Source organism: Mus caroli, unplaced genomic scaffold (assembly GCF_978045245.1).
Source record: "Mus caroli unplaced genomic scaffold, Mus_caroli_1 scaffold_3, whole genome shotgun sequence".
Taxonomy (NCBI): Eukaryota; Metazoa; Chordata; class Mammalia; order Rodentia; family Muridae; genus Mus; species Mus caroli.
Window position 1 is genome coordinate 37,526,532 of NW_028227258.1, and position 18,692 is coordinate 37,545,223.

At 45.1% G+C, this 18,692-nt stretch overlaps 1 protein-coding gene across 1 annotated transcript in view; it reads left to right on the forward strand.

The window, feature by feature from the left end:
* Nucleotides 1-12,097: 12,097 nt before the first annotated feature.
* Fnbp1l (formin binding protein 1 like) overlaps nucleotides 12,098-18,692 on the forward strand; it is an 84,044-nt gene continuing 77,449 nt past the window's right edge. The window contains exon 1 of the mRNA XM_029475133.2: nucleotides 12,098-12,293. Coding sequence (XP_029330993.1) covers nucleotides 12,270-12,293 — 24 coding nt within the window. The 5' untranslated portion in view covers nucleotides 12,098-12,269. The remainder of the gene's footprint in view (nucleotides 12,294-18,692) is intronic.

Below are 18,692 nucleotides of genomic sequence, written 5' to 3' on the forward strand. Positions count from 1 at the left end.
CTATAGTCTGAATGCATCTCGTTAAGTGTTTGTGTTGGAAACAGGATCCTCAATGCAATAAGTGGGAGGCGTTAGTCTTCACGACTCTGCCCTTACAAGTGAGTTAATATCACTAACACAGGAACGGGTAGTTAACAAGAGGATGGGTTGTTATTTAAATGAGTGGCCTCCTCCTGATCTCTTGCCTTCTACCACCATGTCATCATGCCATGGATGGCATAGCAGGAAGTCCTTTCCTCCAGAACTGCGAAACAAAAGAAATCGAATCTCACTGCTATTCTCTGATAGCACCACCAAAACCCAAGAGAGAAAACTGGCAGAAAGTGTGGCTATGTGTATATCAAGTACTGGAAAAGGAAGAAGTGGACTAGGAATGCATAGATGCTGGATAGATTGGAGGCTTAAGTCAGAAAAGTCCAGACAGTCATGGACGGAAAGATAAGGACGATTCTCTCGAAGGCTCAGAAGTCAACTGTAGGGAAAGCCTGGGACTTAAAGAGACCATGTAGGTGGTCATGGAAATATGAGCAGTAATGGCTACCCTAGTGGGGCTTTAGATTGAATTGAGGAGAAGGTGCTGGAAACTGGAGCTTGGGGGCTGGAGTGACAGCTCATCCTTTAAGAGCACTGACTGCTTTTTCCCCCCCAGAGGAGCCATAGGGTGGCTCACAACCCTTTGTAACTCCAGCTTTGGGGACCCAACCTTCTTGTCTGGCCTCTGGGGCACGACACACATGTAGTAGTGGCAGTCATACCTGCAGGCAAAACACCCATCTTCACAAAAATAAAATTAATAATAATAACAAAACACTCCGTAGAATTCAAGACCATCCTCATTACACAGTAAAGAACACAAAAGAAATCTACTTATGAGCGGAGCGTGGTGGCGCACACCTTTAATCCCAGCACTCGGGAGACCTCAGAGGCAGGCGGATTTCTGAGTTTGAGGCCAGCCTGGTCTACAAAGTGAGTTCCAGGACAGCCAGAGCTATACAGAGAAACTCTGTCTCGAAAAAAAAAAAAAAAAACCAAAAAACCAAACAAAACAAAAAAAGAAGTCCATTTATTTCCTGGACTCTAGGAAAGCAGCACTCAAGAGCACAAAGCTGGAACATCTCACATAAGAAATCGCTAAGCAACCCGGTATTGAAGAGGCTGCGTGGCTGCGTTTCACCACCCACAGTAGAATGAGAGTGAAAAAGAAATGATTTAAAGATGAGATTTATATAGCCAGGCATGGTGGCACATAATCCCAGCGTTGGCGAGGAGGAGAATGAGGACGGGGCAGGAGGCGCTTGAGTTCAAAGCCAGTCTGAGACAGTGAGATACTATTTCTAAAAAGTCGGGGGGAGGGGCGCTATGGATAAAGTTAAGTGGCCAGGTGGCCTTTGCCTGGCCTGTGCAAGGTGGGGTTGGATGCTCCACCCAAAAGAAGGCATTTGTAATCGAAAGGAAAACAGGGCAGAGAGGTTTGGGCAGCGCTTAACCTGGTCACTTGTCTTACTTTGTTTTCTGTGGCTGGAACTGAATACCTCAGATTAAGTCACAAAGCTTGTTGGTCTTTCCGCTCTGGTAGCCGGGAAGTTGGAGATGGAGCAGCCACATCTAATGAGGCCCTTCCTGCTGGTGTTGACGCTGCAGAGTCCAAGGCCATTCAGGGCATGGCATGGTAAGCCAGAGAAAGTTTACTTGGAGTCTCCTCTTTTTATTTTCCCCTCTCCCCCTCCTCCTCCTTCCTCTCTTCTTCCCCCTTCCTCTTCCTCGTTCTCCTTTTCCTTCCTTTTTTAAAAACCATATCTATTTATGTGTATGTGCATGTGTAAGTGGGTGCAAGGCCTGAGAGTGGAGGTCAAAGGGCAACTTGCAGGAGTTGGTTTTGTTGTTGTTTTTTCGTTTTTGGTTTTTTTTTTTTTTTTTCCTGTTTCTAAGATGTGAGTTCTTGGAATTGAACGGTCATCGAACTTAACCCACTGTGCCATCAGACCAGTTTGCTCTTCTTAAAAAGTCACTAATGCAATCGTGGGAATTGTGTGTGTGTGTGTGTGTAATCTCATTGAGTCCTAATTACCTCCAAAGATGCCACCTTCAAATACAATTGACTTAAGTTTTCATACTTTGAGTACAATGGGGATTACACTGAATTATGATGACTCATTCAAACCATAACACCATGTAAAGAATTAAAAAAAAAAACTGTTGCTTAGTAGAGAACATGAAATATGTGGTCAATCTCATAGCAATCTCATTCACTGGAGAGTACTATGGGTAGAAAGAAAGCCAGGTTCTATTCAATGCAGTGAGAGACTGACTCTAAGCATTTTTCAAGGTCTTTTGACCTATTCCTCCTATTACAGGCCCAGAGCATCAGTCGGGGAGGATAGTTTGTGGAGCTGGGGTGAGCTAGGACCGATCTTTGGACTCTCTTCCATGCATTCCAGTGCAGTGCTCCTCAGCTTCCCCACCTATGGCTCAAGCAGGCCCTGGTGTAGCTCTTGACACTGTTCTACAAGACACAGAAGCAAGCTTGGGCAGAGTCTGTGAGGCGCGAACTCTGCATACCTGCATGCTGCAAGAGTTGTGGAGCTGTGATGTCATCCGCTTAGATTTCAAAGAATGTCACAGCTAGCCTGGAGTCCCAGGTAGAGGACGGTCACAGGAGTAGAGCCCCTGCTGAAAACCCTTAGCGTGGCAATATCCCGTGGAGATGGGAGCCAATCACCGATTTGCACAATTCTCTCCGCGAGTATACCAGCCGTCTTTGTCATCAGAACAGCTGTGTGCACCCACTTCGGCAGGCAAGGAAAAAATGCAACACGGCCTCGATGCTACTGGAACCCCGGGAACCCAGGGAGGACTCCTTATATACACCCAAGCACTGGGGAGGGCTATGTGTCCTCCTGGGATGATTGGTCAGTCTGCCTGCACCTTAATTTGCATTCACCCACTTGGGAGGGGTTGGCCCCAGATTTGGGCTAGCACCTGCGCAGTGGTGTTGGCGGAGACCTGCGCCATCTTTTAGGCGCCGGCTGCCTACAATTCTGTCCTTATTACATGTGGCCTAGGGGGTCAGGAGGGGTCGGAGCATACAGACGAAGGATTGGGAGTGGGAGCCAGGGACAGAGACACGGATGGGAGATCTCTGGTTAAGATGTTTAGGGCCACTGCTTCAGGGTAGCCCCAGGTAGCCCGTCCTGTACGCAGTAACTCCTTACCCAAGCCCTGTAAGGGTTCACCAAGTTGGGCTTTGATGGAACTAGATGCTGGTTTGTCTTGTCATCGGGGTTTTATAAGGAGGAGTAGGTGTTTGTTTACATTTCCCCAGGGGAAAAAATGCTGGCAACAGGCCACTGATGTCAAACGCCAGCCTGGGAACCAACCCTACAGGTAGAGAACACTAACCCATGAGAGTTGTTGAACAGGCAAGGCTCAACTAGGCCTTAGGGACAAAGTCCTTGGCAGCCATCCTGCATGCTCAGCGTGTGGAACATGGAATTAGAAGGATATTTTTTTCTCCTGTCTTTGAGACTTATTGAAGGGCCAGTGAGATGGCTCAGTGGGTACAGGCACTTTCTGCAGAAGCCTGACAACCTGAGTTTGATCCCTGAGACTCACATAAAGGTATAAGGGGAGATCTGACCCCATAGAGTTGTCTGATGACTTCTGCATGCAGGCAATGACATGTTTACCCACACACATCAAACACTCGTAAACACACATTAATAATAAGGAAGAGAAAAAATGTAAAGGAGACGATTGGCGTCTCCATGTGGAGCTTTAGGGTGGGCTAGAATCTGCTGCTCCTTTTCCCGCCCATTTCTCCCTTTCTGAAAGAGGCTGTCTGTCTTGTACTTATCTCAGCATATGACTTTGGTCTCGTGTCTCCTGTTTTGATTTCGTATGATCACAGTCGGAGGAGAATCTGCCTTGGAATAAATCACATGGCCTGAACTTGGTGACTCACTGAAGCACACAGTGAGGCTACGTCACACCTGCTATCCCAGAGTTTAGAAAGATGAGGCGGGAAGATGGTGAACTCAAGACTAGTGTGAGCGATACCATGAATTCTCAGCTAGAACAAACCCAACAGCTCGGCGGTTAAGATCACACACTGCTCCTGTGGAGAACCCAAGTTCTAGTCCCAGTACCCACAATGGGTGGCTTACACATACCTGTAACTCCAGCTCCTCGGGACCAGTGCACGGACACTTCCTTGTCCGTGTGTATAATTAGAACTTAATAAAATAAAATAAACAACCAAGAGCTGAGATACAGCTCAATGGTAGAATCTTTGTCTAGTAGGCATAAGGCAGTGTTCTCAACCTGTGGATTATGACCTTCTTTGGGTGGGTGGGGTCTAATGACCCTTTCACAGGGACCAGCTAAGGCCATTGGAAAACACAGATACTTACGTTACAATTCATAACAGTAGCAAAATTACAGCTATGAAGTAGCAAAAAAATAATTTTATGGTTAGGGGTCACCACAACCTGAGGAACCATATTAGAGGGGCACAGAACTGGGAAGGCTGGGGGCTGAGAACCACTGGCATGAGGCCTTGAATTTGATGTCTAACAGCTGCGGGGGGCGAGGGAAGGGGGATCAAACCTTGAGTCTCACTAATATCTGATTTAGATGATATTAATTAAGGACTGTGGAGCTGATGTGTGAATGAGTTCAGATTTTGGGGCTTATTGGGGTGGGATGGTTGTATTTTCTATGTAAGAAGGACAGGATTTGGGCGACCAGAATGCTATTGTTGTTTAGTGTTCCTCAAAGTTCCTTTTAGAAAGTTAGACATCTAATTCCAAGACAGGTGTCACTGTCAGTGCCTGCAATCCCAGCACTCAGAAGGCTCATGCATATGAGGCATACCAAGAGTCTGGAGCCATCTTGGTTTACGTAGTTAGTTCCAGGCCACCATGGACTACAGCGTGAGACCTTGTATCACAACAAAATGAAAGAAGAAAGAAAGAAAATAAATGCCTATAGAGAGAATCTCTTATGGACTGTGTGGAATCATTACCTGTCAATAAAAAGCTGATGGTCTGTTAGCTGAGGTGAAATAGGCTTAGGAAATAGAAGGTGAGGCATTCTAGATGACTCAATCCCAGGATTTTGGGAAAGAGTAAAGATTGGGAGATTTGTCCCTGGGCTCTGGGAAAGGTGGACAAATGAAACCGAGGATATGTAACCAGCCATGTAGCAGACGTAGGTTAGAATAAATGGGCTATATAAGTTATGAGCTAGTGAGAAGCCAGCCAAAGCTTATGGCCTAGGCAGGCATTCATTCATAAATAAAGTCTCAGAGTTAATATTATGGGAAGAGGCAGGGTAGAAAAGCTTGAGGCTACAAATTCCTAGTATACTAGTGTTATATTGAGACAGGGTCTCGTGTAGCCCAGGCTGGTTTCCAGCTACATGGCCAATCATGACCTTGAACACCTGATCCTCTTGTCTCCGCCTCTCAAGTGCTGAGATTGCAGGTATATATGATGATGTCCAGTCCTGACTGGATTTCCTAAAAGGAACACTGAGAACTACTTGTTGTTTTTGTGAATTGATATTCATATCTTAAAATTTGCTAATACAGATCAATATCAAACAAACCAACAAGTAGGAGAAATCATTGGAGTGGTTTAGTTGGGGAACTGGTGGAGGGGCTGAAGAGATGGCTCAATGGTTACAAGTACTAACTGCTCTTGTAGAGGTCCCACGTTCTGTACTCAGCACCCACACAGAGGCACACAACTGCCGATAACTCCAGTTTTAGGAGACTGGATTGCTCTCTTATGACCTCCAAAGTGCTGCACACAGTGCGTATACATACATACATACATACATACATACATACATACATACAAGCAAACATACATGCTAGTTAAAATAATTTTTAAAAAAAACCATTTAGCTTGTAAAAATTTTAAACTACTTTAAGAAACTATACTAAATATCCAAAAAATGGTAATATTTATTCAGAAGAGAATTAACATAAATATTTGACTTTTAAATTTTCTAAAGATTATTTACTTTGTCTTATGTGTATTTATGTTTTGCTTGCATGTAAGTCTGTGCATGCCTGGTGCCCAGAGGCCAGAAGCTATCTGGTCCTTTGGAACTAGACTTATAGATGTTGTAAACTGTCATGTGGGTGCTGGGAACTGAACTGAGCCCAGTTTACCTTCAAGAACAGCTGGTGCTTTTAGCCACCAAGCCCCGTGTTGTACTGTTTTTAAGACGGCACATCCTGTCATTGTGTAGTCGAAAATGAGAGACAGTTCCCATAGATGTGCAGAAGCAGGTCGCTTCTTTAGACAGACCTATTCCATTTGACTTATATAGGTCTGTTCTTTCTTTTGTTTGCTTGGTTTTTTTTTTTTTTTCATTCGTTGGTTCATTCATTTGTTTGAGACAAGGTCTCCATGTATCTCCCTGACTAGCCTGGAACTTGCACTGTAGAGCAGGCTGGTTGTGAACTTTCCATGATCTGATGGATGATTCTCTTGCCTCTGCCTCCTGAGTGCTGGGACTGGGTGTGTGCTCAGCAGGTACTTTTTATTTATTTATTTTCTTCTTCCTTATTTTTGCTAAGTTTCATCAGGATCATTACAGGAGATACTTTCACTGCATTTAATAATGGAAAGTAGAATTCCCCAGAAAGAAAAAATAGCCTGTCTAGGCACCTTGTTCTCCTTCTTCCTGGTTTTCCCTTTTCTCTAGGGAGCCACCTTAAACCATGCCCTTGAAGTCTGGATGTCTTCCAGTTCTAGCAGTACAGAAAGTAGTGACGACTATTAACTAGCTACCGCCTTTCTTCCCTCCGCTGGCACGGAATCAGGGAGCTAGTAAGATTCTTCTTGTGTGGTGCTCCATTGGCGACTTAAAACAGCTTTTGACATTTTTCCTAATAAGGTTTTAGCTTGATTTTCTGGCTTACTGACAGACAGTAATTTAATTTGTGGACACTGCCTCAGTAGGGTTTTGTTCATTTATTGAAACAGGGTCTCTTGTAGCCCAGACTGGCTTCAGACTCTTATGTAACTGAGAAGGACCTTGAACCTCCAATGCTGCTTCTTCTGCAGTGGGGGAATGACAGGTGTATTCCACCCTGCACTTTAAAAAAAAATAGTTTTCAGTTCTAAAAGACAGCCTTGGTATTTGTAATGAGAGAATGTTAGTGGCTACGTGCTCTGTTTATACTTTGGGGAGTGGAGATGGTGTCTGATATTCATTCAGGGCTGGGACACTGACACATCCACGCTAACGGGAGCTCCAGATATTCCAGGTACTAAGTTGACTGAGGTTTTGTTTCTTCCTTGCAACCAAGGGTTTGGAGATTGGGATGTTTGCACTCGTGAATTATTACATATTCACGATGCAGCACTGAACACCGGACTTTTTAAAAAGTCACAATGTATTCAATGAAACTAGAAAGAGGAAAAGGCCTGGGGTAAATGTTTGTGACGCAATGGGATCATAGAGGAGAATTACTTTGTATTAATTGAAAATAAAAACCTCAGAAGCCCACTCAGTAGAAAAAGGAATTCTAAAAAGGGGTTTATTTTGGAATAAATACGTGATAAAAGAAAAACCCCACAACAGTTCGATGGTTGGTTATGGACTGGGGTTCAAACAAGCCTGAAGGAAAGTGAACAGTTGTCAAAGTGTTCTCTGCATTAGGAAGGAAACAGTCTGTCAAGTTGTTGGCATCTCAGCCCTTTAGAGGCAGGAAAACCAGAGGTTTGCATCTTCATTAAAAGAGTTTTTCCATGATGGGAAAGAAACAGTGTGTCAAGCTGAAGTGGCCCATCAGCCCTTGCAAAATAGAAGTAAGAGTATCAGGAGTTCAAGACTGCCGGGTTTACTTTAGCTATGTAGCTATAGCTATTGGATGTCATCATGACCTACATAAGGGAGAGAGAGAAAGACTGACTTGTCTTACAAGACTAACATTGTAACAGTGCTTCTGTGGTGATGTAGGATTTTACAGTTTGCTCAGTGGAGTAAATAGGTGTAGAAGAGTCATTCCCTTGGTTCTTTCGTAGTGTTGCTTCCCTTCAAAACTTCTGCAGTCTGAAACAGAAACCACGATTTGATTCACTGCCAATAGGTTAAGTAGCCAAAAGGTGCCATCGACAGAACAGTTTTGTAAAGTTTAGGCCTCCAGGTAGACTAGGGAGAGCATCCAGAGCATCCACAGTGGACGATACCCTCACTACAATAAAAATATTCACAATCATGAGTTGGAAGTTTAAAGATGGAAATGATGTTAACTTAAACTACTCAAAAATGACTATGAAAACGTACAAATAGCTTGACCGGTGTGATGGCTATTCCTGGTTGTCAACCTGACTATATCTGGAATGAACTCTCATCCAGAAATGGAGGGCTCACCTGGGATCCAGATCTTGAGGCTGGAAGACACAAGTTTCTGACCTGGATCTTGGCCTAGAGATCTTGAGGCATAGAGGCCTTGAAAAGCTTAGACTCAGGCAAGGTAGTACACGCCTTTACTCTCAGGAGGTAAGGAGATCTCTGAGTTCAAGGTCAGCCTGGGACAAAGCAAATCCCAGATCCATGCGTGGTAGTAAATCCAATCTTTAATCTGGGTCTTCTGTTGGAGGCCTCCATAAGGACATTGGAAGAAGGAAGATTCACTCTTCTTCGCCTGCTTCTTGCACTTACTTGCCAGCACATCTGTTGGAGCCTACTTCTACAGAAGAGCAGCTGAAACACCCAGCCTTGTGGGACTGAGCAACTACTAGATCCTTGGACTTCCCATCCACAGCTGCCCATTGTTGGGTTAGATGGACTACAGACTGTAAGTCATCACAATAAATTCCTTAATATACAGAGACATCCCATAAGTTCTGTGACTCAAGAGAACCCTGACTAATACAACCTGCTTGGCTGGGCTGGTGCGATTGTTCAGCAGGCAAAGGTGACTGCAGTGTAAGCCTGGAGGTGCACCACTGATGGATAGGACGCATGCAGAGGTGAAAGAGCTGACTCCACAGCAGTCCTCTCACCTCTACGTGGACATTGGAGCATGCACCACCATCATGCACGCAGCGATGGTTTGAATATGCTTGGCCCAGAGAGTGGCAATAATAGGAGGTGTGGCCTTGTTAGAGTAGGTGTGGCCTTGTTGGAGGAAGTGTGTCATTGTGGGTGTGGGCTATAAGAATTTTGTCCTAACTGCCTGGAAGCCAGTCTTCTAACAGATAGAGATGAAGAGCTCTCAGCTCTGCCTGCACCATACTTGCCTGGGCAATGGTATGTTCACACCTTGATAAAGGACTGAGCCTCTGAACCTGTAAGCCAGCCCCAATTAAATGTTGTCATTATAAGAGTTGCCTTGGTCATGATGTCTGTTCACAGCAGTAAAACTCTAACTAAGACACTTACTACACACAATGAAAATAAACCCCAAAATTCCCCCACAAAACCTCTGTGATATAGCATTTGGCTGCGTGACTGTGTGTGTATGTGTGTGTGTAAAACATCTCTGCCTAGCTAAATATCAACTATTTTAGGAACGAGGACTTAGATAGTATATGTTTTTAATTTTGATTAATATTAGTTTTTAAAACAAAATATAACAATAGACACTTTTATTCCTGTATTGTAAGAACTTGATTTTATTTTTGTGGTGCCCACGATGTTGAACATGGCAGACAAGGCTGCAGTAGTTAAAACTGATGATGTAATTTTTAAAAATTACACTGTGTAGCACAGGTGTAGCCAGCTGCTTGGGTTTTAGTTAATTCAAATCTAGGGTTCTGTGGTTTTTGCTGTTGTTGCTTTTTTCCAGACCTGAAAATTGAACTCTAAGCAAGGTCTCATCCACGCTAAGCAAGTGCTTTACCCATAACCTCAGCTCAAAATCTACTTTTACTTTTAAGACAGTGAGTTGTTTAAACTGTGAAGTCCTATTCAGAAGTTTTAGGGAAAGAAAAATGGCTCAGCTTGAAGACAAAACGTTTTGCTTTATTGGGGAATTATGTCGATAGTATAGTCTTAATATGACTAATAGCTTATTTTACTTTTGTTTGAGACACGGTCTATGTAGCCCTGGCTATCCTGGAACTCCACATGTAGACCAGGTTGTCTTTGAACTCAGAGATTCACCTGCTTTCTGCTTCTTAGAGGTGTAATTTTGGTTTGAATTATGGTCCTTAGGTCTTTCTTAATTTCCACGGCAGAGCTTAGGTAAGTTACATCTTAGCACTGGAATAGCTCTAAAGGAGACAACCATTTATTAAGTACATTCCACTAGCCGGGCGTGGTGGCGCACGCCTTTAGTCCCAGCACTCGGGAGGCAGAGGCAGGCGGATTTCTGAGTTCGAGGCCAGCCTGGTCTACAAAGTGAGCTCCAGGACAGCCAGAGCTATAAAGAGAAACCCTGTCTCGAAAAACCAAAAAAAAAAAAAAAAAAAAAAAAAAAAAAAAAAAAAAAGTACATTCCACTACTAAAGAGTTTAACCTGTGATTGCTACATTAACTTCATACTATCTAGAGAGTGAGAGTGAGACTGGAGAGGTGATTAGCACTGTTAGGAGACATACTTTGAAAGAGACAGGCCTTTTTGAAATAGAGAAATATAGAAAAATGGTGGAAAGAAGTTATTGCTTAGGAAGATATTCTCTCTTGCCAACACCCCACCCCCACCCCCCAACCACTGCACACTCTGTAACCCAGGCTAGCCTCTGACTCCTGTAGTTCCACCTTAGCCTCTCCCCTCCGGAGCACTAAAATTACAGGTGTGCGTCATCACACTTGGCTTCAGCGACTTTCAAAGAACATTAAAAAAAAAATAAAAAACCGGCCTTAACCTAATTAGAAGAGAGTATTCGTTTGCTCAGCCTACCTCAGAAAAGGATAGCAAAGAATTTGGTGAGTGGTGGTTAGACTGCCTGGAGAGCTCTGGCTATTTGCCTGGACTTCAATGGGGAGCAGAACTAGGTAAACAGGAAGGCTGGGGCGGAAGAAGCTGGAACACCTGTGCCGGTCCGGGTCCCGTAGGGAGGAGTTTCAAGGCTGATAAGACGTCTGTTGGTGGGGGGACCTTGAAGCATTCAGTTGTCATGACTCACTGAAGAGTACTCTACTGGTTATAGAGTGAAAATGTGTGTTTTAAGCGACAAGCAATTAATACTAAAGCATATGTTGGGGAGTTAGTGAGCATACTGTACGCGGTATCTAGTAGCACCAGCCAAACTTGCTGACTGCCAGTGGAGGCAGGCTGGGAAATAACTCAGCACAGCTAAAAGCAAGTGGTGGTCTGCAGCCAAGATTCCTATCGGAGGCAAGAGACGCCTCAGGCTCTGAACAGGTTGTTTTAAGGGCTGTGAGGAGGGAGAGACCGGCCCCTGGAGTTAGCCACGAGCCTAGAATTCGGGCAAGCTTAGCAGCGTCTCACCTCCTGCAGGTGTCAGTCGGGTTCGCTTTCCACCAAGTCTATCTTTTACCATGGCAACGTCCCCAAAAGATTACGGGATCGCTTGCCTCTTAAAAAAAAAAAAAAAAGGTTTCCCGAAAGAACTTACAATAAAAATCAAAATGCTTTATTTAAAAAAAAAACCAAACCAGACACGTCGTGTGACACGTTGCATTCACATTGGACGTTTGACCTCTACAGGTCTGTGGTTCCCGGGGATCCCGGGCTGAAGCGCCAAGCCTGGACGGAGAAGTTACCTTACGAAGGCAGATTTTTTTAACTAAACACACGCACACACCCCTCTGCTCCAGTGTCTGGACGTGGTTTCTTTGTCAGGGCTCGGCAGGGAACGCTGACGTGTGGGGTCGCTTCCTTTGAGCGGGGGGTGGTCTCCGAGCAAGGCAGGGGCCGTGGGCGTCCTCCCTGGCTCTCCATTTTGGAGCGGGAGTCTGAGCGCGGCTTTCGCTGAGCCCGGCGGCCGGAGCGGACGCCGCCGAGGGTCCGAGGATCCCCCACGGGCGAGCTGCTCCGAGGAGACCCCCGCCGGCCCCGGCGCGCGCGAGTGCGGGCCCGCCCCGATCCCAGGGTGCACCGCGGCCCGCCCCCTCCCCGCCGTCCCGCCTCCCCTCGGCCCCGGCCCCCTCCCTCCCTCCCCGCTGCCGGGAGGCGGGGACGCGGCGGCGGCTCGCTTCAGTCGTGTCTCTCTCACTCACTGGGGAACCCGGTGGTGGTGGTGGCGGCAGCTTTCGAGGCAGACGCTGAGGTGGGGAAAGTCGGGACGAGAGAGGACAGCGGGAGCAGCCGGCCGGCGCCAGTCGCCTCAGGTTCCGCCATGAGCTGGGGCACCGAGCTGTGGGTGAGTGTGGGGAGCAGAGCGGCTCGCGCCGTCGGCGGCGGCGGGAGCCCCGGGCTTGGCGCGCCGCGGACTCCGGCGCCTCTTTGTGCCGCGAGAGCCCGCTCGGCTGCGGGCGGGGAGGCGACGGGGCGGCTGCCTGGGGTTCCCTCCGAGGGGCCCGGGCCGCAACCCTGGACGGCCGCTGCCGTCCCCTCTCCAGCCTCCGCCTGACTTTGCGGACGGGTCCCGGGCCGGGCGCCGCGCCTTTGTACCGCGCGCCCGACGGCGGGGGAGGGAGCCATTGTCCCGAAGGGGCGCCGCTTGGATCCCCGCGCCGCGCGCCTGGGCGACGCCCCAGCTCCAGGTAGGGGGAGCCGGGCGGCTTTGTTCCCAGCCCGGCCTGGGGCCAGCCAGGCCCAACCCACACGCCCATTTCCCTCTCTTGCTGCCTCCTTGCTCGGGACCTAGGGCGCCCGCGACTCCGCGCCGGCCAGCTCCGGTTGCAGCCTCTCTGGGCTGGCGGGTCTGCTTTTGTGACCCGAATTAGGTAGAGGGATCGAGGAAGGGACGCTCGTTTTGGCAAAAGGAGCGCGCGGCTTGCCGATCGCTTGATTTCCCTCTCGTTCTTTATTCTCATCTCTCTCTCTCTCTCTCTCTCTCTCTCTCTCTCTCTCTCTCTCTCTCTCGTGTGTGTGTGTGTGTGTGTGTGTGTGTGTGTGTGTGTGTGTCGGTCTGTTTCTCTCTCTCTCTCTCTCTCGCTCTCTTTCTTCCGTGCTTTTCCTGGGCGCTGGAGGCTGCAGACAATACCCAATGTCCGACCAAGGTGCAAGGCGGAGGGTTATAGGTCGGGGAATTCGCTCGGGACGCCGCCACCTGAGGGTGGAGGTGTGCAGGGCAGTGATTTCTCAGGTGCGGCCGGGAAGATTGGCGACGTGGGGGGCGCTGTCTCGAGCGAGCGCCGCCTGGCCTCTGCCACTCCCCTTTTTATCCCACCTGTGCATATTTTCCGTGCCTTTGTTTGCGAAAATCTCCGGGAATCTCTGTAGCGGGAGAGGAGGGACAAGTTTCGAGTATGTACACTCACTGGGATTCGAAACAGATCGTTTAGTCGCGAGGCCGAATGTTTTCTCATTTTCCACGTGCTGTAGATTGGGAATTTTAGAAGTGACACTTAAAAGCTCATCTAGTCACCCACTTAACCCTGCCCCAGGAATCTGTCCTGTAACACTCTGCACAAGTGTTTGCCCAGTCTGCAAACATAACCACCAAGACAAAACACCTCTGGAGCCCCTCCACTTGATTGTTCTGATAATGGTGAGCGTCATTTGTAAACGAATCATGTAACATCAGTTAGAATTTCAGGCATTATTGGTCCTTTCCCATTTACTTTTATGTTTGTTTGTTTGAGACAGTCTCACTATAAACATGGCTGGCCTGGAACTCGTCATATAGACCAGGCTGGCCTTAAACTCAGAGATCCACCTGACTCCCTCCAATTGCTGGGATTAAGGGTTTTCCCTTTTAAACGTACACTCTGTGATGGTTACAGTGTCATCAGTGAATGGAGATGGGTATAGTTTTATTTTCCATTTACAACATTTATTATTTATCTCTTTGGTGCCTGGCGATTGAACCCAGAACCTCGCACATACCAGACAGCAAGCCGTATCTCTAGCCCCTTATTTTTAATTTTAAATTCATGTATTTATTTGTGGCTGACTGTGGGTATATCTGGCAAAGAAGCCAGAAGAGGGCATCAGATCTCCTGGAGCTGTAGCTCAGACAATTATGAGGCTCATCCCAAATGCTGGGAACCAAACTCAGGTGCTCTGCAAAAGCAGCAAGTGCTCTTAGCCATTGGATTAATCTGCATGCATGTGCATGCATGTGCTTGCATGTGCATGCATGTGTATGGGTGCCTAAGGAGGCCAGAAGAGGACATGATTCTGAAGCTGGAGTTACAGGTGCTTGTGAGTTGTTGTCAATGTGGGTGGTGGGATTTGAACTTAGGTTCTCTGCAAAAGCAGTACAGGTTCTTATCTGTTGAGCCGTGCCTCTAGTCTTTGTTTTACAGCTTTGAACGAGGATTGTGTTTTCCACTAGGTTGCAATATAATACAAGCACCTATACTGTCTGTTATTGGGAATTTGATGTCTGGAAAAATCGCATCAAAATATAAATATAGAAAACAGTTGTCACATTTTATTTTATCTTTAAGGTCACATTACTATCCTAAGGGTTTAATGATTGAAAATTCATTGTTACACAGAAATTTGGTGATATATAATTCCATGCTCAAACCTAAGTCATTTGCTGTAACTGGTGGTTTTTGCTGTTTTATCTTTTATGTGTGTGTTTGCATGTGTGGGTATTCGTGCATGTGGAGGACAGAGGTCAGTCTTGGGTGTTTTGAGGGGTCATCCACCTTGTTTTTTTTTTGTAACCCGATCTCTCCTTCATTTTGAGCTTGTTGATTAGGTGAGCCTCCTGGCCAGGGAGCTCCAGGAGCCTACTCATTGCTGGCTCCTCAGTGGTCAGGTTATTCTGGGAATTTATTTACTTACTCCATTGTGGATTCAGGTCTTCATACTTGCCACTTGATCAACTGCACTATCGAACTATCATTTCAGCCCTGCCCTCCCACCCCCTGGCCATTTTAATCTTTCTTCTTTGGCAGGGTTTCACAGTACAGCCCAGGCCGGTCTTGAATTCCTGGGGATACAGTTGTACACTAACAAGTAAACAAGCTTACTTGTTTTAATGCTTCTTAAAGACTTGTGTTAAAATTTGGAAATAAAGGTATTCCATAGAACTTCTATATTTGTGGCCCTGGGTTTCAGAATTAACAGTAATTTGCTAAATGGATTAGGTCAGGCTTTTGTTGTATAGCTTTAAGGCTTTATGGATTAACTGCTAATGTATCTGAGCTGTGCTTTAAGGGACTTCTAGTTTTAAATGAGCATTTAAGTGAGGTAGTGACTAGAGTCAACAGTTTGTTTGTTTTTTTTCCAGAATGCATGATATCTTGTCCATTGATTATTATGTTGACTTCATTATCATAAAGAATAGAGGATCATGGCTAAATATGAATCAGTAATTTCACAAAGTATAGATTTTAAAAAGTTTTTCATTTTTATGTAAATGAGTGTTTTGCCTGCATGTATGTATATTTACCCTGTGTGTGCTGGGTGCCCTTGATCTAACTGGGTTCCAGATGGTAGTGAGCTGGCTTTATGGGTGCTGGGAACTGAACATGGATCCTCTGTAACTGCTGAGCCGTCTCTCTAGCCCCGAAGTACAGCTTTTGTAATTAACAGCCCCCTTTTATAGCTAAGGGAGTCAGAGAACTCCCTCACTTAGTAAGTTTTACTTGTCAGGAGGTATCATTTTAGTTTTCTGAGAGGTCAATTAAAGTTCAACAGAAGAAATATTTGTACTGATAAGCATGTATGTATATACGTGTGTGTATATATACATATATATGTATGAATGACAGATAATATAGGTCAGATGCATCTCATTTTTATGGCCTATTAAAATTTTGCTACCTGGGTCAGGGAACATTGCTTAGTGGATAAAGCAACTTGTTTGTTCAAGTGTGAGAACTGGAGCCCTGATCCTGAAGAACCCATGCGAAAGTCAGACAGGTATGGCAGCTGTTTGACATCCTAGTACTCAGGAGGCAGTCATAAGTTTCCTGAGGAAGATAGCTAGCTAGACTAGGCAGAGTTGGCTAGCCCCTAGAGACCCTACCTCAGTAAGTAAAACTGAGAGCTGCCTGTATTTCAGTTGAAGCCATGTGTAGTAAGTAGCATTCTAAAAGATGTGGAAAGACTGATGTTGGGCTATCCCACGATCTTTTGTGTTCATATGGTTTAAACTGTAACCTAGGCTTTGTGGATATATAGAACAAAAGAATCAGTTGTACAGAAATAAGAATCTCTAGTAGCTCATGTGATGAAGACTATTGCTTTTTTCTTTTCTGTATATAGTTTGTACATATGTCTATACACCAGGATGTGTGAAGAGGGATTCCTTAGAACTGAGTTATAGATGATTATAAACCACCACGTGGGTACTGGGAATTGAACCTGGGTCCTCTGGAAGAGCAGCCCATAATCTTAACCACTGAACTCTCTCTCCAGCTGTGACTTAAGACTTTAGAACTAACACTAAAATGAATAGAAAGTGACAACTGAAGGTTAAAACTATTTTTTAAAAGGTTTCTTTTTCTTCTGTTCATTGTAGGGAAAGCTTTAGATAGGTTGCATCAATTTTGCTAGGTTTTAGAACGGGAAGGGTTGTGCATGTGGGAATTCTCAGGTTCCTAGAGGGCAGCGATCATGTCTTACTCATCGTTCTTTCATTGTCAGTCAGCTTCATTACTGTTTCATAAGCAAGTTACCAACATGCTTCTTGACATAGAGCCTGGCACTGATGGGACCGTTGAATAAGTGCTTTCTGGGCCAGCCTGATCATAGTGGTTAGATTTGACTTGCATTAAGTGTAAGGAGCTTGAAAGCAGTGAGTCGGAGATAGGGACTAAGCGCAGAGGCTGGTCTGGCTGACTGCTTGGCTTGATTCAGGAATATGGTATCTTTGTGTCTGTGCACATGTAGCTATGCATTAGCATAAAATCAACCTAGTTTTTGAACCATTAAAAAAAAACACAGAAGGGGGCTGGAGAGGTGGCTCAGGGGTCAAGAGCACTCACTGACTGCTCTTCCAGAGGTCCTGAGTTCAATTCCCAGCAACCACATGGTGGCTCACAACCATCTGTAATGCCCTCTTCTGGTGTGTCTGAGGACAGCTACAGTGTACTCATATACATAAAATAAATAAATAAATCTTTAAAAAAAACAAACCACCGAAGGAAATCATAATTTGCTTTAGTAGAAGGGATCATTTCTTCCCCAATTCTTTGGTGAAAGTAAGAGGCATTCCTTTATATCTTATCTATTTATTTAAAATTTCTATTTTTATTTTATGTATGTGAATGTTTTGCTTGCATGTATATGTCCAGAAGTGGGTACTGGGTTTTCTGAAACTGGAGTTAAAGGAGTGACAAATGGTTGTGAGCTGCGATGTGGGTGCTGGGCATTGACCATTGGTCCTCTGAAATAACAGCCAGTCCTCTTGACTCAGACCATGTCCTTAAGTTGTGGAAGATAATTCCATGTGTTTCATCACTCATGCAAAAATATTTGTTTTTTTTGTTTTTTGTTTTTCGAGACAGGGTTTCTCTGTGTAGCCCTGGCTGTCCTGGAACTCACTTTGTAGACCAGGCTGGCCTCGAACTCAGAAATCCGCCTGCCTCTGCCTCCCGAGTGCTGGGATTAAAGGCGTGCGCCACCACGCCCGGCCTGCAAAAATATTTGAAGTGTTGGTTTCTTTAGTACAGTAGTCTTACTGGTTCTGAAACTGACTGTATCTTTAATATGAATTATTACCACAATGTGTTAATACTTCCTCTCTCCTCATCTGCCGTTTAGTATTCTTCTGTATCGCTTTAGTTAGCAGAGCTGTTTCTGGAAGTGAGAGACTCCTCAATGGGAAAAGGTAGTCGGCTTGATTGTGGTGCTTTACTCTATTTTGAGTTTTGTGAGATGATTTATGGACTAAGAATTTTTTTTCTTGTGTGAAATAGACTTGTTTTTAAGTGTGATACCACTTTCTAATTAATGATAGAATGATAAATCTTTTAATTTGAAAATTGTGCTTTGAAAATAGGGACCACAGATCATTTTAATATTGTCATTCCTGCCTCTCAGCATTTTCTTTTGTTTCTGAAATAACATTGTCATAAAATTTGTGATTGCTTTTGCATAATTTCCTCAGACTAGTTCTTTGAAACCTCTTTTGCAGCATGAAGGAATGCTATCAGGCATTCTAAGATGGTATCTGATTGCTTTGTTAATATGGGATTCAGCACTTAGGATTCATCTGGAGCTGTTGAGAAAGGCATAGTGAAAAGGGTTGGTCTAAAATATCCCCACTGAATCCAAATTTAATATTTAGGCCTTAGAGACAGTTTTTCCTTGTGTTCTTTTTTTTGTTTGTTTGTTTCGTTTTGTTTTGGTTGGGATATATGATCTTATGCCCAAGCTGACCTCAGAGCTTCTATGGATCTGAGGCTGATTTTGAATTCTAAATTCTCCATCCTCCAGTTCCCAGGCTCTGGGATTGCAGGTGTGCACTGCTCTCTTGGCTTCTCTTTAATTTCTTGATAGGACACTAGTCAGAGTCATTAAAGTGTCCAGTGAGGGAGGGGGCTAGAGAGGTAGCTCCATGGTCAAGTATTTATTTGCCTAGTATCTTGGGTTCAATTTCTAGCACTGGGTGTGAAATCTTTTATATGCTTATTACTATTTGAGAAGCAGATATCCCCATTTTTGTCACATTAGCATTTTATTTTTAGGA